This window comes from Rhinolophus sinicus, chromosome 13, assembly GCF_057876585.1.
Source record: "Rhinolophus sinicus isolate RSI-liver-muscle chromosome 13, RSI-T2T, whole genome shotgun sequence".
NCBI classification, from domain to species: domain Eukaryota; kingdom Metazoa; phylum Chordata; class Mammalia; order Chiroptera; family Rhinolophidae; genus Rhinolophus; species Rhinolophus sinicus.
In genome coordinates, this window is record NC_142513.1 from 35,216,063 (window position 1) to 35,242,664 (window position 26,602).

At 36.9% G+C, this 26,602-nt stretch overlaps 1 protein-coding gene across 6 annotated transcripts in view; it reads left to right on the forward strand.

Annotated features, from left to right (window-relative positions):
- MACROD2 (mono-ADP ribosylhydrolase 2) overlaps positions 1 to 26,602 on the forward strand; it is a 2,124,656-nt gene that overhangs the window by 676,776 nt on the left and 1,421,278 nt on the right. For all 6 annotated transcript variants that reach the window (XM_074317443.2, XM_088789270.1, XM_074317442.2 and 3 more), the window contains exon 5: positions 12,588 to 12,704. In XM_074317443.2, coding sequence (XP_074173544.2) covers positions 12,588 to 12,704 — 117 coding nt within the window. The remainder of the gene's footprint in view (positions 1 to 12,587; positions 12,705 to 26,602) is intronic.

The window sequence follows — 26,602 nt, forward strand, 5'->3', positions numbered from 1 at the left end:
AACAGTTATTCTAATAAGAAATCCTCATTCATAAATCACTCAATTCCAAAAAAGTTTTAATTACACTCATGCTGAATTGGATTCTGACCCAGAAAGCAAATAGGTGCATTGCTGGAGAAATTGACAAAATTTGAAAAGGATGGTAGGGTTGTACCAATATCAGTTTCCTGGCTTAGAGGGTTGTAAGGTGTTATGATTACCCTTGCTTTGGGGAAATATAAACTGGAACATTTTGTAATGATAAGGCATCAGGTCTGCATCTTGTTCTCAAACTGTTTAGAAAAAAGGTTGTTAATGAGAATGAGAACAGATATACATATTTTTGAATATATATAAATATATTATGTAATATGTTTATGTTTTAAATACAATATTTTATATAATTTATATTTACACATATTTATAATATATATCAAATGTATATATACATATAAAATGCGGCTATATGTATAATAATGAGTAATATGTTATGATGGGTATATACATATATACTCAAATATACACACACACATATATATATATATATGGTTTCAAATGTGGTAAAATATTAACAGTTGGGGAATCTGGATGAAGAATGTATCGGAGTTCATTACACTGGCTTTGCAAATTCTCTATAAGTTTGAAATTATTTTCAAAACAAATTATTTTAAAATACCATACAATATATAATTACGCATTAATTGCTGCAATGTTTCTCAGATTCTCTATATCATGGTATTTAGCTTGGTTATGTATGTCATAGCATTTAGTTTTATAATTAAATTATTAGTGCTAACTCTTTTGGGTTTCTAATTCTAGAATATAGATTATAATTTCAAGATGTATTTAAGGTACTTTATTGCATATTGTATTGTCCCTTTTTTCTCCACTGTCAGGCAATACATTTTTACTTTCTAAATTCTCCATGTTTGTTACTAGGGTGAGCATTAGATAATTGTTGGTTTCACACAAATCACAATAGATTAAAAAAAAATCGTATTTTCTCACATGTGCCTCAAATACCAGGGTTCTGGCTCATAAATCAGGAAGAGCACAGAAAGATACAACTGGAGTCCTTCCTAGTTCCACTGTTACAGCCAAAATCCTGACATTCAGACATATTTACAAGACCCATGTTTCAGTAAGCCCTTATGTGCTTTGAGTGGGCTGAAAAGAATGTGAAATAATTTCACATGATTACTTTTTCAGAAGGCTAGATGAGGAACATGGCATCCTCCTCAAAAGAGAAAATCATCTTTGCTCATATAATAACTTGTTTTCTTTCCTTTTGGTAAGGCACATAATAACAATGCAAATTTTCATTTGGAACATTTGTAGACTGTTATCAACACATGCTAATTTTTGGGGGGCGGGGGTGCATGGTTTCCCTCACTACCTTAGAGTTGTAATACCTACAAGAGGCATCACCCTGACTTGGGACTGAAACCAACTCTTGAACCTTTAGGTTCCCCTCTAAACCAACACCAGTGCAAAAGCCCCCTGATATTAGATAAAATTATGAAAACTAATGGTACTTATAGCACGCACTATTTAATGAGCATTTACCATGTCCTAAGTGTTTTGTATACTTGATCCAAGCTAATCTTCAAAACTACCCTTAAAGATAAGAATTATTATTTCCATTTTATAAGTAAGGGAAGAGGCTCAAAAGGGCTAAAGAGCTTGCCTAGAATCACTGATAGTAGTGGTGGACAAGAAATTTGCCCATCCTATCCGAATCTGGAAACTGTACCTGTTTTCACCTCCCACCCCACCCCCCCACCCCCCACCCCGAGTCAGACAGATCACAAATGGGTAGTGGTATGACACAGAAATTACACAAGGACAGCATTAAGATTTCAACTGGATGGCAGATTTTGCTGACTGCAGTGGAGTGGAGAGACATTAACAAATCCTCTGATATAAGAGCAAAGAAGTTTGCTAAGGTATCCTAATTGTGACATGTAACTCTGATGCCACTTTGTTAAAGCCTTTGCTTCTTTATATTTCTGTCCCCATGCTTGTTAATACATGGTACATGGTAGGTGCCTGGGGAGTCGGTTAATAAAAGAGTGAGTAAATGAGCTAATAGAAGAGTAACTTATTGAACAGCACCTTACTGACTTTAGTGACCAGAAGTAACTGGTTGAAGCATTAGGGGAAGTTACCAGTTAAGACTTCAAGAGCAGCTTAATTTTTAAAAACCAAAGTATTGATGAAGGAGGCAGGGAGGTAGAAAGATTTACAAAGAATTAGGAACGATTTTTTTGAAAAAGGTTGCTAAGCCCTGACCTAATGAATACATTTGTAAGCATTACTGTAATAAAAAAATAGACATATCAAAGTAATAATTATCTTCTTACTTCTTTACACTTTCCAAAATTGCTGCATTTTTGGCTTTCTCCTTAGTTGTAAATGCCTAGTTCCCACAGATATTGTGCCTGCTGACTTCATATTAAGTCTCATGGCTTTTTCTCCCATCATCAAGCCATCTTTACCTAATTTCAATCATACTGGTATAATTTTCATGCTTCTAAATTAGTTTATTAGAATTTTTTTCCTCAAGCCATCTTTCCTAGCATAATTAAATTACATATATTCATCCTTTGAATTTCATTTTCTCCCGCAGCCCTTGGACCTGGCATCAAATTCTCCAGGGCACTTTTATTTCCCCATTCAAAATATCACTTCCATTTACATCCTTCCTGGATTGTCTGGTATCATGTACTCCACATGAGTTTGAAAGCACCATTTTCTTCAACCTTCTGGTAATTTTTTATGTTTTATCAGTTCAAATTCTCATTTTCAACACAAACTATCAAGATTGTCATTTTACTGTTTGCTAAAAGGAGCTACACCCTATTAAATGTCATTTAAAACAAAGAAACAAACAAATAACTGATTCCTTTTCTACGGGGCCAAAATTAAAGCAAGCTATAAACACAATCCATGAGGTGTGGTTTTATGGCTCTGCAAAAATATCTAAGCTTTTTGCTCTTTCCATTGCGAGTTAGGAACAAAATATGTATTAGTGTGATTGATGAAGCAATGACGTCCCAAACTGTATTCACATTAATTTTTGGTTTCACAGAACTTACAGCAAGATAAGCCCCAAAATAATAATGTTCTCCAGATATTTATGGTGTATATAAATTCTTTATTACCTAGCATAGAAAAACCATAGCATAAAACTAATCAGTATTTTCTCTAAATATTTAGATCATATTTCTGAAAATGTTCTTAGCAGAACAGTTCCCAATTTGTTGGGGCTTTCTGTGTCCCATGACCTTAGATTCCTGTGCCGCAGAGCCGATCGCCCTCCTATCCCTCGTTTGCCTTCTATAATACTGAGCCATTGAACAAGGTTTTTGAAACATCTTGTGTTTCCAGACTTTGCTACATTTGCAAGGTTAAGGACACTGAAATATTAAAGAAAGAAAGGAAGGAAAGAAGGAAGGAAGGAAGGAAGGAAGGAAGGAAGGAAGGAAGGAAGGAAGGAAGGAAGGAAGGAAAGAAAGAGACTCCGAGTGATACAGTTAAGTCTGAACACTACGTAATTTGTGTCTCTATCATTTAACTTTTGAGTCTTCTTTCTTAATATTTTACTTCCTGAGGTTTCATGTGATATACTGGAAACTAATTACTACAATGTGTGCAGATGGCAGAGGGATAAAATGTTTTCTTCGTAGCCTCTTTAAAAATCGTTGCTGTGGAGGCTGGATTGCTCTTGCTTCATCCTCACAGGGATGGTGGATTTAATAGGTTCCCTGGAGCTTTTCATCACATTATAACTCTTTTTGTGATGGTCAGTTTTGGGTCCCTATTATGTGACCTGACTTTCAACTTGTTTGAACTGCTGTTAGGCTGCTCAGGAATTGAAGGCTACTGGATGGTTCTGTTGTTTTCAACTGGGAAAACAATAATTGTGCGTGAAAACTTCTGACAAAGTCCAGACTTGTGCTCTTCAGAGCAAACGTGAGTCAGAATGAAACCTGGAAGCATCTTTACCTGCTTAAAGTAATGTGGCTGGAATGCCTTATCATAATGTAAATCAGTGTTGCTTTGCTCTATAATAACAGCATGTCTATCTCTTGCCATCATTCATTCCCTGAGGTTGAAACTGTTATCACATCAATGGTGCTGCTTTCTTAGCTTGTATTGCTCGATAGCACTCCTACAGAAAGGACGATGTCTCCTAAATGTTCTCCCTAGACCTAGTGTGTGGTATTTAAATTAAGGAAGCTAAGACATGTCTAAAAGGAACTGAAATATTGCATCTAGCCTTGCCAATCCACTGATTAAAATTCTTGCCAAGTGTTGCATTATGCACAGCTTCCTTATTTTGGCTGTAAATTTCATTGCATATTATCCAGGATGGGAAAGTTACTACTTTTTATTTCATAAGCCCTCATAATAAACACAGCTTTCTTTAAAACCGTTTGAGGTGTTGGATGTGTGTGCTGTTAAATATAGGGCTCCTTTGTGGAGGAAAACACACGTGGCTCATTTTAACTTCTCCCACAAGCATTTTAGATGGGGTAAAATGGTTCCGCTAGAGATAAAGAAAATAGACATTTTGATGAGCTGCAGGATTATCCCAGCAATGGCTTTATCCTCTCTGAAGTCTCTTTTCTATGAACTTGAAGAATGAACAAAACTTTCTTGTTTGGCACAGAGAAACCCATTCACCCCTCCCCCACAGCCATCATTACTTGTTCTGCCCTGTGTTTTTGAGAGAACATGGGTATGTGGAAGGAAATGCGTGGGTTAGGTCTTGAAGTAATTTGTTTACCATAAAGTTCACATCAACTAAACATATCTTCATCATGATCCGAGAAGTATTTTAATCAACTTGACTGTCTCACTTTTAAACCTAATGATGAGCTAGAGCTCATTAATTCATTTTTTTTTCTAAGAAAAATCTGGGAGGCCTACTGTAACTATTTCTTAGAAATATTCTTTTATTCTCACTTGGAAATTGAAGTTCAACAAGAGAAACAAAAACCACTGTTTCTTGGGTATCTGCACAATTATCTAAGTTTTAGATTCTAGGAGATAGAAATGTCTCCTGATTTTTAAAGATCAATCCCTAAACTTTTGGATTAGAGATGATGAAGACTACGCATGTGACCCATAGCTGAAGATTGCTCGAGGTTCCTGAGCTAAGAAATGTGTAAGTGCTTATTCTGTTACATTTATCATCTTCTCCTGGAATCACAGCCCAGATCGCATTGTCAAATTGACCAGCAAGGTAGGAGGTTCATAACAGAAGTTAATTTTTCAGTCAGCCCAAGGCTGTTTTAAATAGCTAAATTCCTTACGTCTGTGAAGCTGCAAGATGTGAATCTCCTTATCTTTGGATTGTATTTTCTCAGAGATATTTCTTCTCCTCCCTAAAGGAAATACTGATGCTATTCAGTACCTGACACATACATCTTTTGTGCAGGCTATAGGTGACCTCTAATGGAATCAAATGTTTACCTTATTACTTCAACTATATTGCTTTTCTTTCCCAAGAGTTTAATATAGCTACTTAATGGTATTCCTTTGTGTCTTCACTTGAGAGTGGATTCTTGCTTTGTATCATTTTGATGATAATGGCTAAGTATATCAGTTAGCTCTTTCTGTGTAACAAACAACCTCCAAAGTTTAGTGGCTTAAAACAACAGCTACTTATATAACTCATAATTGTATGGGTTTATCATATGCTAAATAGTTCTTTTCATCTTAGCTGAGCTTATGCATGTGTTTGTGCCCAGTTGCCAGGAAAGTGGGGTGCTGGCTAGTCTCAGATGGCCTCAGCTGGGATAACTTGTCTTCGTTCCATGTGTTCTCTTATCCTTGAGCAGGCTGGTCTGGGCTTGTTCACATGGGCACTGAGCAGGGTTCCAAGAGAGTGAGGAGAAGTGTGAAAGGCCTCTTGAGGCTTAGTTAGGACTAGAACTGGCACAGAGGCACTTCTACATCATTCTATTGGCCAAAGCAAGTTATAAGACCAGCTTAGATTCAAAGGGTGGTGAAATAGATTACATCTTAATGGGAAAAACTATAAAGTCACATTGCCAAGGGCATAGATACAAAGATGGGAATAATTGTAGCAATTGCTATGGTAGAAAGATCTACCACACTAAGATTCTCTGAGTACTTATATAGGCACTGCACAAGTCAAGCACTGTACAGATGTTACTTCATTCAATTATCATAAGAACCCTACAAGGTAAGTATTAATATTATACCCATTATACAGATGCAGAAATTCCAAGTGACAGAGACCAGCAGTTAATCATCATGTCTTAATCACCACATCTGTTGACTCTTAATCTCCACATCTTTTGACTCCAGTTTTTTTTTAATTGTGTACCTCTTTCAGTACAATTTTTTTGAGTGTGCACCTACATGTATGTGTGCTTATTTATAAATTATATTCAAGTACTACTGTCAATCTACATGTTAAATGTAGGAAACTTGAACTTCATATCTTTTTAGATAAAAATTATAAATATCAATAAAAGTTGAATACATTCTTCCATCCCCCACATGGATATCTTGTGGCCTTACTTACTGACCAGGAACCCGGGCATGGCCAAGGCATTTCATGATTACCATATCTATCTTTGAGCGAAGCAGTATTTAATGAAAATCTACTTGCTACTGGAGTTCAGTTCTAGTTCCAGTTAATATTGCCTGCTTTAGGTGCAAACTGTTATGGGTAGGGACTGTTTGAATATTTGATTAGGATGAGGGGGGAAAGATGAGGATATGGCTCTAATTCAATTTAAAGGAGATTTTTCTGATTTATAGGAAACAGGGCTCATGAATTTGTGGACCCAGTGACTCCTCAGATTACTGACCACAGACTAAACTACTCATCACTTTTTGGAGCTTTGATAAGAAAGCAAGTTAGCATAGAGGAGTGATTCTCAAAGTTCTCAATGAGTGCTGTACATCTGTATTATCTGTGGAAATTATTAAATGCAGATTATAGGATGCCACTGCTAGAGAGATGGTTTATAGATTTGGGGTTAGGTCCAGAAATTCACGTTTTAATTAGTCTCCCAAGGTGATACTGACCTGACTTTGAGAGCCATAAAACTTAAATTCATATCTGCCACTTAACAGGTAGATGACCTTAGACATATTTTCTTGCACTTGTTGAGTTTCAACTATAAAAGTAATAAAGTCCAAGACTACCTTGTAAAATTGTTTTGAGAAGTAAGTATGTGGTAATTCTGTCAGTGGGCTTTATAAAATGCAACACATTAACATGTGACATACTCCCAAAAGGTTTATCAATCTATTGAAAGATATATTCTCTATACTAAGATATTCTATGTATTGTCGATTATGTTTAATTTAATGAAAACAAGCTTCTGAGCTTTTCTGACCCTACTCGCTTGGCTCCCAAGGGAACGGACCGTAGTTTCTATTTCTTTGCATTAATGGAGGTAGGAGAGAGTAGAGATTAAGAACGCAGATCTTAAGTGTAGGCAAACATGGGTTCTGACCCCAGCTCCAACATAACCTTGCACTAACTCTTTAACTTTCACTTCTTTGTTAAGTAGTCATTGTAATAGATCCTACCTGTAAAAATTTTTATGATGATTAAATGTAATAGTGTAACCAACATTTATTTCATACTTGCTACATGCCAGGCATCATTCAAAGTACTTGTTATATAATAACTAATTTACTCACAAAAAAACCTATGATTTTTTTAATAGGCGTCCTATGAGGGTCCCTGTTTTACAGATGTGAAAATCAAAGCATAGGGAGCTGAAATGGTGGTACTAGGATTCAAATCTCTGCCGCTGACTCCAGGAGCATCCTCACCACTTTATAGCACTCTTATAAGGTGAAAGCTTGAAAGTCACTTAGCACACCAGAAGGCATGAAAAGATGTGACATATTATCATTATTTGATTCCTTCACAGCTTCTTTTAGAATGCTTTGTGCAAGGTAGTTGTTTAATAAATTTATGTTGATTTGATTTGGAAAAAAACTCTGTTGTATCCTCTTGGGCTTCTAAAAGATATATTTAAGGAGAGGGCCTCTTATTTTTCAGACTAATATGATTTGTGTGGCTGCTTTTAGATTAAGTTACTGTCTTTTATTTACAGAAGAAGATTAAATGAATATGTCCACATCTAGGAACTTCAAAATCCTCCTTGCTAAAAACTATTTAGAAAATTGTCTTTGTAAGCCAAGGAAGAGACCTCATAGGGCCAATTTCTAAAATAACTGGATTTCACTAAATGGTGCTTTTAGTAATTTTCAAAATGTGTATTTAGAACTCTTTCCTGGTTCTTTTTTTTTCTTCTTCTTTCTTTTTTGCTATCTTTTATACTCACTTATACCTGATTCAGTACTTTGTGGCTTGTTTTTTCCTCCACTGTTTTCAGTATCAGTTTATTCATTTGCTTATAAAATGGGGAGCTTTACCTGAGGAGTACAGCTTGGAATCATGGAGTAAAATAAATCTTAGGTCAGAAAAATTGGTGTGGTTTTATGCTCCAGCTCTTTTGTCTTTATTTTAGATAAATAATGGGGTAAGATTATCCCATAAAACCATTCTCAAGTTCTAGACCCCAAGGTAATTTTAACAAAAATGAAAAACAACTTACCACACGCACAACTGAAACCCATCTTTCTATCCCACCCTCAGACCGTCTAATTCTCTAGGCTATAGTGTAAGGAAACTTAAATAAGGTAGCCTAATTTACAGGCTGAAGTCTTCCAAATTGAGTCTTGTTAGAGAACTAGAGAAAATATGTTGGGCATAAAAGGCCCTTGTCTTAGCTAACCATCTGCATGCAAGTATTTTGTCGTTGTCAGGATGGTAAATGACAGGTGTCAGAACAGCAAAAAACCTGGTCTTTGGAAGAAGCTGCAGGCAGATTCCTCTAAGTCCTGTTGGAGACCAGCCCTATGAGTGACCTCAGTGTTCACTCCATCACTAGCTGACCATAACAGCAGACAGTATTTAGGCAGGCCTCAGCTTTTATCTTCTGTTAGTCTGATTTCAATCACAAAGTAAGAGGAACAACTATTTGAATCAATAGGACAGGATGGCTTTGGTGTTCCTTGAGTCCTCAGAGTCTAGTATAATTAAGAACTCTGAGACATACCTAAGGGAAAGAAGTTGGTCAAAATAACGTGTCCATTCTAGTAATAAAATCTGAATTTTTGCATAAAGTTTAAACATAGCAGTGATCAAGCCGAATGAAAAATTATCATTATAGTATTTAAAATAGAAGTAAATATATTAGTCAAGACAAACTGCTATGATAAACATACCCAAATTTCAGGGACTTTATCTAATAGTTTATCTATCACTTAATTGACAGTCCAGTATGGGAAATAAGGGTGAGGGGAGCACTGTTCCACAGAGTCATTTAGGGATTCAGGCACTTTCCATTTAGTTGCTGTACCATCTTGTGGGGAACTGGAGTCTTACAATGCATCCTTTGCATGTAGCCTGCAGACGACGGAAGATTAGGTGGAGGAATGCATGCATGAGTTTTAGGGATTGGATGTAGAAGTAGTTGCATACATTTTACTCATGCCTTTTTAAAGGGAACTCAAATCTCATGACCCCACATGAGAAAAGCTGCTTAGTGCTGTCTACCTCTATGTCCAGGAAGAAAAACAAATTGGCTTTGGTGCAGATATTTGTTTATGGAGTTTAGTTGTCTTTTCTTTTTTTCCTGTAGGAATATTTCTAAGCTCCTGTAAACTGGAGATAATAAAATTGGTATCTGCCTTGTAAGACTGTCCTCACTATAGCGTCTGGCACATAGATATGCTCAGTACATTTAAGCTACAGTCATTATTATTAAATAGGTCTTCAGCTAGATTTTAAGCAGTCAGGAATGCTGGTATAACCATGAAGATTTTGAGAATCAGATATCACAAACTGCATTAGGCTGCAATCTAAGTAATGTAGACAATATTTCACAGCATATGATTACGTATAGTAGCAAATTTTATTTTAGTTATCCATTTCAAACTAAGGAATTATCTCTTTGCCAAGAAAAATATGTTCACTTTAAAAATCTTGAAGTTCTTGTAAAAAAATTCAAACATAGAGAAATTAAGTTCTAATTTTTTTCCCTAATAGTCTCACCCCATTTCTTATCCCATCATCACTTTTTACATTTTGGTGTATATTTTTTCAATACCTCTATATGTATATGTATACAAATGTATATGTATGTGTATAAGTGTGTGTGTATAACTTTGTAAACAAAATTGTGACTATACTCTTTTAAACCTGGCGATTCTCTTAGAAATCTTTTCATGTTTAGGACTCTATTTCCATGTAGAGTTGGCCCATTATTTTTAACAACTGTATAATAGTTCATTGCGTTGATAGACTTTGATTTATTTAACCAGCTTTCTATTTTTCTGAGTAGTTCCCAATTTTCACTATTATTTGGCATATCTTTTACTTATATCTTTTGCACGTGTGTTAATTATTTTATAGAATAAATTTTTAAAGTAAAATTGCTATGTGAAAGAGTGGGAACAAAATTTATTGAACTTTTTTTGCAAGAGAAAAATTACATGTATGAGTATGTGTGTGCATAAACAATAAAAGAATGAGCATCAGAATGTTATGTTCTCTGGGTGGGAGAATAAATGATTGTTTTCATATTCTTCCTCCCTTACACTCCTTATTTTTAAATAAGGAAAATATTTTAAAATTTACGTAAAATTCCCACTTAAGGAGTTTAAGATGATTAGCATTAATGGGGCACATAACACAATGCAAACACTATGCTGGGGCCTCTCATGCATTATATTATTCAAAGTCCATACACAGCCATGTGCAGCAGGGCCCCTATTGACACTGCTTCCTAAGGAAGCAGGCTTGAACATTATATTCCTAGTAAAGGTAGAACATAGGTTTTCCAGAACACTGTAGTTTACAGTAGTCTGCAGTGAATTCATTTTGTTGTGAGGGTCTTTGAGGCCCAGGTTCATTCTCAAAGTTTGCAGATATGCAAGTGGTGATGTAGGAAAGCCCAGAGAAGCTTGTTTCCCTAGGAAACATTCAACCAAAAGTGATGCCTTCATGCCAGTCAGTGGCATGAAGTGGACATTAGATAAGTTATATGTCCCTCAATGATGACCTTCTGTGAAATATTTAACTTCCTCTCGAAATAATATTAAAAATAATAAAAAGCAACAATCAACTACATGCTGCTGTGAACCGTGGAGCGAGGGGGAGGGCTTCAGACCACTAATATCCTGGTCTCTTTTCTCATGTCACATAACTATGACTCTCTCTTTCTGTCTCATTACCCTTCTTTTTGCAATCTTGGATTACCTTTCTGTCCAAGGGGCCCTGTCAATAACAGCTCAGAACCCAAGTTCTCAATGTCCTGATTTAATGTGCATATGGTCTTTTAGCCTTCTCCCTGTGCATTCACGCCAAATCCAGTTTTTCATTTTCCAGTTTTCATTTCCAGTGGTATCAGCTTTGTGTTTTCAAAAGTTGATTCTCACTGTGAAAGCCAGATGTGAAGGCGCACGAGGATAGGAGGTCAGAGAACCAATGAGCCCTGAGGTTGGTGACAGACAGAAAGCGTGGTCATTTAGCAGAGCTAGAACAGTAGCAGCAGAAGTTCTGTTTCAGTGCCTGTCAAGTGAGTGAGTGTGGTTTTATGGGCATTTATCAAAACCTAAGCTACCCCTGCCTGTCATCTAATGCCCTGTTAGATACCATGAATAAACATAATTGGATTTGTATCATGCTGTTGGGGGAGGGAGAACTCAGAGGTCTGGTTCTTGCTTTGATTAGCTTTAATTCTAGTCTTTCAGTTTTGAGGTGAGTACAAATGTTCCGGAATGCCTTTCTTACTTTCTCCTCTCACTTTTTTTCATCTACAATCTGCGATGTGTTGAAAGGAACACTTATCAGCTCAGGAGATAGAATTGTTAGCATTTTTTCCCAACCTTGTGTTCAGTGACATTGAGTTGAGAGTTTGAAATGGACATGGTGGGAACAGTTACACAGTTGAAACTGGAAAATGCTACAAAGCAGGGACTGCTCCACGCCAAGAGAACCTGTTCTTTAACATTTTATAGCACACTACTTCTGTAACCCTTCTACTTCTTCTCCCCACAGAAACCAAACACACACACACACACACACACACACACACACACACACACACACACACACTCAGACACATCAGAAAATATAGTGTCCATCATGAGCGGCCGGCAGCCGGAGAGAGCTGCCGTCAGCTGCTGTGAGCAGCCGACCTCCGACTGACTGGCGCCGACTGCCTGGGGGGTGGGGGGGAGTGCAAGGCTGCTAATACCAGTATGGGCCAGGGAGCTGTGTCCTACACAATTTACACAATTAGATGGCGAAACAATGTCTTGAACCGGAGTAGGGGTCAAGGCAGAAGAAGGGGGAGGGAACAAAGCAAAAGAAAATATAATGTTTGAGAGATTGGACACCATGTGTTCTCTTCCACGGGTTATGGTGATTTCCAATAGGGACACATTGGGTTCCTTTTCTCTTCCTATCTCAAGTTTTGCATTTATTTCCAAAAGGGCAAATACTGGCTAACTTTTTTTTTTTCTCTCTCCTCTAGTGGATGGCTGTATTCACAGAGCAGCTGGCCCCTGTTTGCTAGCTGAATGTCGTAACCTGAACGGCTGTGATACTGGACATGCGAAAATCACATGTGGCTATGACCTGCCTGCAAAATGTGAGTACTCTTTTAAACACTGTTTCAAAATGTGATGTGCGTTCTTACCTTGTTTCATTCCTCAGGTGCATAACTGGGAAAGGAAATGGTAGTGGTGGTATTTAATTAAATGTGCTTATATTAAAATTGTATTCATGGTGATAAAATGTGTTTTCCAAATATATATGTGTATTATGTTCATCTGTAGATGATTTTTGTTCAGATCTTTGACAGAGTGTCTCTGAAACAGAAAAATAAAAATATGAGCAAAATATACATTATAGTATTTAAGTGTCATGTAGTGACAGCTTTGGGAAATGATGCCAATTTCTTATTCCTTGTTCAGGTTTCTTGATTGTGGATGTGTTTAGAGCAAAGGAGATCAAAGTGATGTATTGTGTTTTCAGCTGCCATGTAAAGGCTGATTGGCAATTACAGCCAAGGCATCTGTCACACTTTGCTTTCAGGAAAAGCCAATGGAATGTGGTTGTCAGTGTGAGACTGTATTTGCTCTTTGAATGTGGAATGGTCAAATTTTCCATTATATTTGAATAGAAAGAAGTATTACATTTGATTGACCTTGTTGTTTAGTCGTTTAGCCAACTGGATGGGGTGGTGTGGAATAAAAATACTGAGAAGGAAACTGGTTAAAGGCACAGATTTTTGTTTTTTAATCACATAATCTTCAGAGCCTGGGTGGTGGAGCTAGAGGGTTTTGCTGCACAGTTAAGACATGCCTTGATTCAGAAATTGAGACACCAATTAATTGTTTATTTCATTTACCTGCTTCTTATGATATTGCCTGGGTCTGTGAATACATTTTATGTAAAAATGAAACTGTTTTTAGTTTTCCTCTTAGCAGTGGAGAAAATGTGACTGAAAAATTACCACACGATCTGTACAATACTCTTTGGGCTCTGTATAGACAGGTTGTATAAGAATGAATCTCCCATGGATATGTGTGAATGGAGAGATAGGGTGTTATATTTTAAAAATCCTTTAAAGCATATTAAAATTTGAGGATTACTTAATAAATAATAATATACTAAAATTATATTTTTATTTATAAATATAATAGTGCATCCTGTATTTCTCACAACGGGTTGCTAGTGAAAGTACATCAACTATATACTGCTAATTTTTCCCTTTAATGATTTTCATTTTTATTTCTTTGTTAGTGTTTTATCCTGTGTGAAAGAAGTAAATCATGTGCCAAATGCCCCCTCACTCTTATTTGGAGTATATGTTTATGTCACATAAAGTCCTTTGTGTACAATGGTGTTTAAAGCAGTTTTCCCTCTGACGCAGAGAGCCTGGGTATTAGGGGTGGTTTTATTTCCAGGATCATCTGGCTCTATGTTTATAAATATTGGTCAGTCTTCCTTTTTAACACCATACTACCTTGTGATAAAGCTAACCAATACCACCCTGAGAACAAGCAGATTATGATTTTCAGATTTGTATTTATCCTTAAACCAAGGAATAAGGCCTGGTCTCCTATTGACTCATTACTTTCTTATAGATTAAAACACATATCAAAAATTCTTCAACTCTGAGATTTCTGGAGACAGATAACCTCAGAATAACTAAATATGACCAAATTAAATGGCGGCTCTCGTGTATGTATTGACACGCTGATAATTTTGTTTAATGTGTTTGCTCCTGTTTGACATCCTTCTAAATAAGGCATTCAGCTTAGTTCAGGGTTATTGAAGACTTGTACAGTGCCAGGCACTGAAGTACAAAAATCAATAATACCCATACCTGTACTTGAGGAATTCTGTGTTGAGTCATATCTTCGAGCTAATGTGTGGCTTTCCTCGGCATCACAAGGCAAGTGAGTCTTTGTGAGACAAGGAATCTGGACATGGAAAGTCAACAACTCAGTACAGAATCTATGTGAGCTGAGATGCTGAGATACTGAGAGCCTGACACACGTTTAAGTCACTGCACAGAGCCCACAGGGCACGTCTAGTTAAAAAACAACAACAAATCATCCAACATAATAGAAATTATCAGATTGGAAAATGGCAGTGCCACCTCATAAAAGTCACACACATGGACAATTTGTGAAGAGGTCTTGGAATTTATGTTTAGAAAGATTAACAATTTATATTAAGAAATGTAAAGAAAAGCAAGGAAAACAATACAAAAATGAGTAATAGTAGCTTACATTTATACGCCACTTTATAGTTCACAATACTTTCACAAGCCCTTATATTTTATAAACATTGCGTGTATTCATTTTCCCTTTTCCTATCCCTGAGAGATGTTATTTCTTTTTCATCCATTTGGTTCATCCATATCAGAGTCATTAACAATCCACAGATGTGCTTTTGTAGAGAGAGAATGAAAAGAGGGCTCATTACATACTGTTTAGGTCATTTTCCCCTCCATATTTAATAATTCCATGACAGTTTGACAGCAGAGACTAGCTCCTATCTGTCCTCTGTGACAGTGGGTTTATCATTATAGGGGCACTAAAGCCAGTCATCCATCCACCAGTGATAATATCTTCATGCATCAGCAATTTGTTTGGAAAATGCGATTGTATGTTTTACAGAAAAACTTGGTAATTTTGGACTGGCCGTTGCTTCTTCTTTTTTTGCTTGCTAAATTAATCTATTCATAAATGCTTGTATTTGAATTAAATATACTTGTAGTCTATATTCTGTGACTCATCATGATTGCTGGAATGATAAGCCTCAGATACTTCATTTATTCTTCATGGCATGGGTGTTTTGAATAATTTATTTTAATGTAAAATATCCAGTCTTCCTTTTCAAAAGTAATTTTAAGAGAGAAAAGAATATTGGCCAATATTTCATGGAAAGCTATTCCTAAGGAAATGACTTAAAAACTGGAGTAAGGACTCTTTATATAACTGGAAAGTTTGAGACCTTCTATTTTACAGTATTAGAGATATTTTTATATTCATAATAAAATTTAGATTTCTACAGAATTTTAGAAACTTGTCAACATGTAAGAAGTTTCTGTTCATTCTATCATCATTCTCACTGGAGGGTCAGCCTTATGTGGAGAGGTTTGTCCATCTCAGTCACTGTTGTAGTGTCAATATCTAGCCTGGTGTCTCCTAAATATTTGCTGAATTAATGTGACTGAATGAGTGCTCAAATAACTGAATTGTTTCAGTCCTTTTCACCTGGAAAAGAGCTTTTTAATTGCTGCTTCTGCTTCTAATTCTTTGCCTCCTGTAATCTATTCTGCCCAGTGCTGGTAGATTAATATTCCTAAATCCAGAGTCCTTATAAATGTCTACAGGGCTCTAAATGTTGTGATCCTCCTTGCCTTTCTGACCTCATCTTCCTCTGTCCCCTCCCTTGCTCACAAAGGCTGCTTTGCTGGTCCTTACTGCCTTTACATTATCATTGCCTCTGCCTAGAATCTAGAATTCTACTCTTGTAGGTACCTGTATGGCTCGCTCCTGCACGCTCCAAACCCTTGCTCAAATGTAGTCTCAGGTGCCACCCACACCAACCTATGTATCATTGCTTCTCTGCTATATTTATAATTGCTTATCTGTAGCATTCAACCTTCAAATATACACTGTATCATTTCTTATTTATTTTGTTTATTGTCTGCTCCCCCCTCTAGAATGAGGGCAGAGATTTTTTTCTGCACTTTTTTTCATTTATTGCTGTATCCAGGCAGCTTAGAAAAATGTTTGACACATAATAGAGTTTCAAAATATATTTGTTGAGTGAATTAATAAAATCTAACTCTACTCCTCTTAAAATTCTTCATTGCGTTTTTCCTTAAACACAGGCTTGTTAGCCTTATCTTTGGCCTTCCATGATTTACTGCCGTATCTTGAACTATTTACAACCGTTTTGTATGATCTGAATTGCTCACAATGGTATATCTGTACATGGGGTTTGTGTTTGGGGCTATCTGGAAATCTCTTTCTTTGTTTCTTTCCAGCTGTCTTCCAGACTCAACTCAAATATCACTTCTGCAATAAAATAAGTCTCTAATCAACTAAGCTAAAAAGTACTTTCTCTTTTTTATTTTTTTGTCAGAATCCAGAAGACTGTATGTTAACATGCTGAGGGCACTTTTCATGTGCTGCTTTTTATTGTTATACATACGAACTCTCCACCTTTCTAGCAACCCCTAGTATATAATGGGTACTACAGAACTATCTATATAACGAATTAATCAATCAAGGTGGCAGACTGGTTGATAATTCGTGGTTAAAGGGATGCAAAAGAAAGTGTACACTAGAATTCCTAAGAAATGATGAAATTAGTGTGAATTTTCCATTGTTCTTTTAAGTCATGTTTTAACATATATCTGATTCCAAAGTCTCTTATCGAAGAAATTTACTCTTAATGGAGTTTCTCATACAGATGAACAAATAAAAATAAAGAAACCATATCAACTTCATTTAACAATTTTCATCATAGCTCACGTCTATTTTATTTCTTGAGAATGTTCCGCTTTTAGACTGCAGGGCTGAATAATCATCAAAGATAAATGAAAAAAATGAAATCTGTGTATATAAAATGGTGGAATCTGTTTCTTTTTTTCTTTCTATTTAATCTTTGGAAGACATGAAATGATAATATTAGCATCAGACTCTCAGTTTTTTCATTAATCATTTAAAAGGAAAATCTAGGGTGAGAGACCAAAGCATATGTTTGAATATCATAGAGTGGTATGAATCAGAGTCCTTATTCTGTTCCCATGTGCAATAACAATCAGATGATAGTTGCTTAAATGATACTGTTGATAATAATTAGTATTTCTCTTGTGCCCTTCATCAATAAATCATAGTACTTTGAAACATTAGCTCAACAGTCATTTTGAAATTTTGATGAAAAAGTAACATGGTAAGTAATTATATATATTTTTTAATTTTTTATTTTTTGTAATTATATTTTCTTACAACACAAAAAGAAATTCAGGTACATAGAGGTTAGATTTGTTATTGCCAACAATGAAATTAGTCCATATTAGAGTCTATGACAGGTGTTGGCCAAGCCTGCTGCCTGTTTTTGTAAATAAAATTTATTAGAACATGGTCACGCCCATTTCTTTACATATTGTGTATAGCTGATTTCAAATAATAGAATTGAGTAGTTGCAACAAGCACTGTACTCATATGACCACAAGGCTAAAGCACTTATATTATCAGGCTTTTTACAGAAAAAGTTTGCCGACTCCTGGCCTATAGCAATCCCCACTTTTTATACTGGAGGAAGCTGAGACCCAGAGAGGTTATATATTTATTGAATATTATTGAATATACATGACTTACTCAGATCACTAATGACAAACGTGAGACTGAAATGCCTACCACCTATTCCTTGGGACAGTCCTTACTTCTGTTGCCTCAATGGAAACATCACCTTGGGAGGATGATCTGAATGAAGCCTTTTAAATCTTTCAAATTATGAGGCCACTTTGAGAAAAAATGCCTAGGAACAAATGGTCGTTTTTCTTAATAGGACCAGAACCAGAAAGTGAATGAGTCAAGTCTTTGGAGGGAGAGTTAATTCAAACCACCACAGAGTATCAGACAATAAATCTTCATTCTTTGCTTCTTCCAGTGGTGTTAGCTAATGTGCTGAAAGGGAGCCTGTAGTCCTGAGGAAATTCATTTTCTAGAGTAGGTAAGTCATAAGATGGTTCTGAGTGAGTCCTCTGCAAGGCATGACCTGATTTCAGCCATCAGGGGCCCTACCGGCAGGTGTCTGATTGTGAAGGCAGTGGAGTGGACATGCTGCTACAAGTATGACTCTGCCAGTCTTTGATGGAGACCTGAGAGCCCTCACAAACCCTTCCATAATTAAATTATTTATATTACATAAAGGGAAAATGGTTTTTGAAGAACATAAAATTGTCTTCCTTCTTAGAGATGGGATCGTTCCTCCTAAAACTAACTCTGATTTGCTCGTTTTCTTAAGTGCTTTAGGAATTTCCTGTTGATTTGAATCTATTTCTTCATAATTACTACCTCTTTTGTTTATACTAAACATACATTTAATTTTATACCTTTTTATCTCCTTAGTGATCCTTATGATGAATGTGGAAGTAAGAAGGTCAGGAAGATTGTAAAACCCAGAGCAGTGGTTCTCAAAATGTGCTCAGTAGCAGCATCACCTGGGAATTTGTTAGAGATGCAAATTCTCGTGTCCCACCCTGGCCCAACTGAATCGGGAACGGTGGTTTCACAAGCTCTCAGGTGAATTTGCTGCCTACTCAAGTGTGAGGACCGTTGACCGAGACCGTGGTGTAGTCCTGAGCAAAGCCCTTGCCTTCCGGCACCTTGCCCTACACCCCTTTCCCTTTTGCCACACAACACAGGCATCCTTTTGGGTCACAGAGTAAGGCTTTGTTTGACGAGAACTCTGACATCTCTTCTTTTCCTTTGTCGTATTTTCACACTTAATGATGATATCTGTATTTGTTTACTTGTGTAACATTGACTGTCTTCTTAAACAGAATAACATTTAAGAGAGCAGAAGTCCTATCAGTCTCATTCACTCCTGGTGTCCTTAGCATCTGACATAGTAACCAGCACAGAGGAGGTGGCTCCTGATACACATTTACTGGAGGAATTAATGAAAGCATTGTCTTTGTCATAGTCAGAGTTGCCAGGAAACCAACCAAGAAGATACTCACGGTAGGACGATGTGATTCCAGAAATCTGCAGAGCTAGTACTGCTGCCATTTGCAGCCTCTCTGTTTCCCCATGACCAGATATGCTGCTTGTTCAGATTCTAGCAGTCTAGGAGAACACAGGGGCAAATTTGCTTTTTTGTCCACATGGCACACATAGAGCCTATACTTACAATTTCCTTTAGTTTTCCCTCTTTTTTTATTTGACCGATTCCGATAGCATAGATTCCATCATGAGGTGGTTTTGCGATGAAATAACTACACAATTCTAATTATAAATAGTATCTTTTGAAAATACCTGCATTTTGGAAGCAACTGGTATTTACGTTGTTGCATTTTGGCTGAGTGTGTAATAAATGTCTGTGCTTGGCTTGCATTACTTGACATCTTAGCAGGGCTTCACAGGACACTGTCTATACCTCCTTTTTCCTATGTGATCAATAGGAAATAACAGTGTAAATCAATTCTGGGTAATAATGTAAATAGGCTCTCCAAGGCAATTCCCGCTGTGAAATAAGTAGTTAGCTGTGACACTGGCATTAACCACAGTGGGGGTAATCAGACTTTGGATGTGTTTAATCAGAGTTATAAGCTAAGATTTAAAAGAGAGTTACTGTTGTGCAGGGATAATAATTTCCAGGATTTAGAAGATGGATATTTGAAGGTGTTCTCATAAATTAAAGTCCCCAGAATTGCTTTGAGTAATTTACGAAGCTTTGAGGTCAGGCACAAGCAAACAGGAAAGGTTAATCTCAGAGCCACGGTAGTTAATGTGCAGGAATTGCAGAATACATTTATTGAAATAAGTAGTTAATACTGAGTTAAATGAAGATTTTCTGGCCAGCACTAAAATGTTCCTTGAACTATTACTACCACATATGATTTGATTCAAAAGTGGGCAACACAGAACAATTTGTAAATGTATTAATTCTCCTTGTAATTAAGCACTAATCTCAAAGATTAAATAGTAGATCACTTTATGGCTTGATTAGATGTGTTTCCAGTTGAAAACATTGATGCATCGAAGCTCTGTACTGTAGAATAAAAGATTGACTCTGAGTCAAGAATACTATATGTGAAGCTAGAAGGTCTAAGAAGAAGTCCTGAATGGAGGACATTCTAATTGTTTTGTAAAGTCCCTTAACCTCTGAGCCTGAGTTTCCCCATCATGATTATCTGGGGGTAGTAATATCTACCTCAGGTGAATTTGTTAGGGAACATACACTGAACAACTCTTTAGTTCTGTAACACATCATATAGATACAGGGCTCTATTATTATTTGAAAATACTTCACATACCTCATTTACTTATTCAACTAGTGTTTATTGAGTGCTTACTCTGAGTTAGTGTGCCCTTTTAGAGTGTAGAAGACGATAGTGAAGAAGACAGCTAAGGTTCCAGTCCTCCTAGATCTGAGGTTCTAGCAAAGAAAGGCAGATAATCATATTCACGTAAAAGCAGAGAACCTCAGATAATGGCAAAGGCTACAGGGAAAATAAAGTGTGACAGTAAAATGGAGAGGGAGGGGGCTACTTTTTCTAGGTGGTCAGGCAAGGCCTCCCAAAGAGATGATATTTGAGCTGAGAACTATACTACTATCTGGAAGAAATTCATTGCCGGAGGGGTGAAAGCACTTTACCACTGGGTTAAAAAGGAAAGTCACCTCTTCTGTTGTGGAAAACGAGTTGGCCATGAATTTTTCAATTGTTCTTCTTGCTACAAATATTCTATTTTAGTTCTGACATATGTATAATTTTAATTTTAGTCTATTTTTTGGAGATAATAGAGGTAATACTGCTGCGCCTGGAGTTGACAGGAATTTTAACAATCTCCTCATCTGACTTCCTAATTTTACAGTTAAGGAAACTGAGGCCCAGAAAGATTATTTAATTCTCCCCGTATGGTTGTATGGTAAAGGATAGAACCAAGACTAGAGCCTGGGTGTCTTGACTCACAGTATGGTGTTCTTTCTGTTAAAATGTACGGCCTTTTCTGGAGTCTCTTTGATCATACTCTCTTATAGGAATATTGTGGCAATTTAATAAACTGTTAAGTGAGATGATGTACATGAATATATTTTTGAAATTTCTTATTTCATATAGCACTTTATTATTGATAGTAATTTTAGATGAGTTACATATAAATTAATTATGACACCAGGAACTGTACTAGTAAAGTTTATGTCAGTAATCCATTTGAACATATGCAGCAGTGACTGCTGTCTGACAAAATGTGGAAGTTACAGATAGCAATTAGGAAAAATCCTATACCATTCTCAAGATTCAGCCATTCGTCTCTGCTTTCTTCTAATATTGTGTCCTCATAGAAAAGGGAAACTCTGCAAAAGTAATTTTGATAATTTCAGATGGCCACTTTATTGATTTGAAAGATATGTCCACAAGTTCTTTGATATTTTTCCCCCCGAAGTAGAGTTCAGTTCCCCTCCCTTTGCGTCTGACCTGAATGTAATGACTCCCTTTTAGTGGATAGAATATGTCAGAGTAATGGAATTACGGAGCTTAGGTTACAGAAAGACTAGAGCTTCCATTTTCGGTGCCTTCTCTTGCTACCGTAAAAACATTACCACAAACTTGAAAGCTTAAAACAGCAATTTATTCTTTCACAGTTTTGGAGGTCAGGGGTCTGAAATCGAGGTGTCAGCAGGGCTCTACTCCTTCTGAAATCTCTCTGGGAAAACCCACCCTTGCTTCTTCCAGCTTCTGGTGGCCGTAGGTGTTCCTTGGTGTGGCAACATAACTCCAGTCACCGCTTCCGTATTCACACGGCCATCTTCTCTGTGCCTCTCTGTGTCTTTTCCCTTTTTCTTCTCTTATGAAGATACTTGTCATTGGATTTAGGACTCACCCTAATCCAGAATGATCTCAAGGTCTTGAGATCCATAACTTAATTATATCTGCAATGACCCTTTTTCAAAATAAATTCATATTCAGAGGTTCTAGGTCTCAGGACATGGACATAACTTTGGGGGGTGGGGGAGTGTCATCATTCAACCCACTACACACTCTCTCTAGGTGAAGTCAGCTTCCATGTCACGAGGCAGCCCTGAGACGAGGAAACCTGCACCATGCTATGAGGGACTCAGACAACCTCTGAAGAGGCTCATAATGGTGAGGAATTGAAGCCTGCCTGCCACAGTATGAGTGAGCTCAGAACTGGATTTTCTGAGATCCGCCGACAACCATGCAGTGAGCTTGGGAGCACATCCTCCAGTCCCAGCCAAGCTTTGCACCATCTGCAGCCCTGGTGGCAGCTTAACTGCTGCTTTATAAAGACCCTGAGGCAACCACCCAGTTAAGCCATTGTTGAGCTCCTAACCTGCAGAAACTGTGAGATAATAAATGTTTGTTATTTTACGTTTGGGATATTTGTTATGCAGCAATAGCAATAATACAGCACTTGTAGCCATGAACTTTATTAAGCAGTGTAAGGAGCCCACTGACAGACTGGTTGGTGTCTATCACATTTTCTCAGCATATGACTTTCCAGGCTGAGAGACAGGCCTCAATGCAAGGTGAAAGCAAAATAGAATTTGTGGTAATGTTATACTTCATCAGTGATCTTAAAATAAAAAAATGCAACCGCACTCCTTCACCATACCTCTGTTGTAGACAACATACTAGAGTGAAAGAACTGTTAGGAATGGAAACTTCTGTAATTTTAAATTGAAAAAAAAGGAAAATATTAGTTGATTAGGGTCAAGCAGATCCCAAAGTCCAGCTTACAAAAGAAATATTGGGAGGAAAACAACACAAACCAAAACACATAATTGGGTATTAGTGTTTACCTGATACACCTTTAAGCTTATTTTCAGTCTTTGCGCCTGCCACTCACATGCTCTTCAGTGATAGGAATCGCTGTTTTCATTTTGAGGGGGAAACATTAATTCGGTTTCTATCCTGTGTTGACGCTGGAGCTAAGGAAGCAGAGGTAACTTCCTATTTACCTTTGTAGCAGTGCCCTTCTGAATCTGTTTGCTCTTCTAGATGGTGTGTTTCCCATTAGCTCCTTCGTTTTTCAGAACCACCTAGAGTTTGTCTATTTCTAATCACATGCTATTTGTGAAATCCCTATAATTTCCTAAGGCCTTCAGAAGCTTTCCTCTTCCTACCTGTGACATTTTGAGGAAAGATTTATTCTTCCTCTGTGTTTATTCTGCTTAGTGAAGATCATCAGAAACAACCTTAACTGCATGTTTGCAAATTCTCTTTCATATTCTGCCTGCCACTGTATTTTGAATTCAGTTGTCCATTTGAAGGTGTGTGGAGAGCAAAGGACTGTCTTAGAAATCACTTCCATTCACACTCGGTTTTTGTTTTCTTTCCTCACAGCACATAATGCCAAACTATTGTCTTTCCTTATGTGGATAGATGATTTTGTTCCTGTTTTAATATGACTCCTATACTTAGGTGTGTGATATACATACACATATATACATATGTGGCATTAGAAGCATATTTTTATTAGGCTGAGCACAGATTTCCTTCTGCATTTTAATAAGCTTTATGGGTATGAAATCCAGGCTTCCCCCCCCACACACACACTTTGTGGAGACATTTGGGAGAGAGCATTCTGGGAGAGTTTGTGTTTGGGGGTGTCTTTGTGGAACTGGGATGGAGGGCCCTAAGGATCTCCCAGGAAACATACTGAGAGGTAACTGGAGGGCAAGCAGAGGAAGCTAACTGCTGTTCTGTGCAGGCTAGCAGTCCTGGGCTTTCTTCCTCCATGTGTCTAGGACATAGCCTGCCTATTGTTTTAAAATTAATGAAAAATATCTTGGTTATCTTTCTCCTAATAGTATCCACTGCCTGAATAGTAGGGTGGATGTGAAGAATGATGAGAGATCGAGAAACTCCACATTAAGTGTATCTATCAAGAATGGTCAGGCCTCTATATGCACAATATTGTGTAGTTATGAGGTTGATCTGTACAGCCATGCACATAGAGGGAGGTGAAATTTAGAGAACTACACATCCCAAAAGAGTTAATATTTCAAACATTTCCTTACATTCTCTGTTGCCTGCAATAGTGGTGTTTCTCCACATACCAAATTAACTGGTTGTCATGGGCACCAAACCTGTTACCTAAAACAGTTTAATATCACAGTCCAAGCAACATCCTGTTTTGAGATTAACCATCACAAGACATTTTTTCCCTCTTGTTTTATTTTTTTGCCACTCCATTCAGAAATGCTGGAATCAATATTTTAAAGCCTATATGTGAGATGTTTCTGTTAATTGTTCCCCATGGTTTTTAACAATTTTTTATTCATCACCGTGAATGAGGACATACATTTGGGTGCAATGGAGCTTTTGGTAAGAATCTTACAATTACAACACAACATTTTAAAGCTGAAAAAATCTAGAAATCACGCTTTTAGCCACTGAAGCCACTTTCTCCATTAAGAGCTGGGCAAAGGTTTTTTTTTTAATCCTGTTGTTTAAGACTCTATACTTTTAATCTAACACTCTGTCTGGTACATAGTAGGAAATGAGAAGTGTTTCATTCTCAGCAAACATTGATCGGTTCCTGAAATACGTACCAGGGGCTTTGCGTATCTTTTAGAAAAGAATGAAATACAAGATAGACAGGGACCCCACCCTCATGGAGTTGAATTGAAGTGACTTGTCTGAGATCACACAGATGAAATTTAACTAATGAAACCTTGCCAAGAACCCGAATTGTCAGATTCTCAGTCTATGGTCCTTTCTTCTTTATTCATGGAGATTTTATTTGGGAGATCGGATAATGAAAATACTTGGTGATGTTGGCCTTTTTCCCTCATGCTTCCATGTGGTTTTACTATGCAGTGACGAGTGGAAATGGTCAGCAGATTCTGTCACATCTGTGTCCCGGGATATAGAGGGGGGGCATGGCACGCCTCTCTCTGTCTAGTATAGTAAACAATTCAGGAAAACCGTATTCTAACCTGGCTCAGAGCACAGGCTTTTCTTGACTGGGATGTGGTATAACAGCTGCCTGACATTTTCTAATGACACATAGAGCACATTCCTATAATCCCCATGAAAGAGTCTTATGCTTCACATTATTTAACAATAAGCATACAGGGATTTGTAAACATTTTTTTCAATAATATAATTTGATATTCCTGTTTTAAAAAGGAAAAAAAAAAGAAATCTCTAGTTCCTAAATTAGAATGTCAAACATGCATTGTTATACAATATGGAAGCCAATTAAATGTAGACTAATTCATTACATATGTTTTTTATTCTGCTTATTTTCCTTAGTTGTGCCCTCTAAAAATAAGATTGATGTATATCTGTCAAAGCATCTGTGCCAAGTTATATTTCCCAGACATAAAACACATGGGTAGAGAGTTCTGGTGGAATCCTTGCCTTGTTTATTATCTAGTGTTATGGTCTCTCTACTTTTTTTGTTTCTTTTTACTCTTTTTTTTTCTTAGTACTTTGTAACTACCTCAAATTTTTGTTAAGTTATTTGACTGAGTTGTGGCATAATCCATTTTAGATAGAATTTGAAACTTCCTGAAGTCAGAATCATTTGATTAGGCATATTTAAATGAGTGTTCGTCCTGTCTGGAACTTCCTTTCCATTGATATCCCCTTCCCATAAAATAGTTAAGAACACGGACATTGAAGCCCAACATTTTGGGCTCAAATTCAGACTCTGGATTTGGGCAAGTTATGAAATTTCTTTGTGCCTCATGTTGCCAATTGGAAATGAGGGTAAGAATAGCTCTACCCTCACAGAAATGTTGGAGATTATGAATTAATGTCTCTGTAGCATTCAGTATACTGTCTACTTTCTAGTAAATGCTTTATAAGGTTAGTTGTTTTTCAGTAAGGTCATTCCAACCACCGTATCTAAAAATGTCATCCCATTACTCTATCCTCTTGCCCTGCTTTAGTTTATGTCACAGTCTTTATCATCATCTGATATTATATTTTATGTATTTATTGGTTCATTTACTCCTTCCACTAGAATGTAATCTTCATGAAAGCAGGGACTTTGTTCACAGCTCTATCTACCAATCCTAGGAAGGTATTCAAAACCATTTGTTAATGAACAAACGCATGTGCACTTGAAGTTTAATGACATATAAATGTTAGCAGAATTACTGGAAAATAAGCCTAAGAGGACATTTAGTTTCATGTTCTCTCTGTTCATTTGGGTCTTCCAGTAACTTGGCTGGTTGTTATAAAGAAGCCAGGAAAATAGCATCTGTATGAGAAGGTCAGACCATATTTGACAATTGGTATATCTACCAAGAATG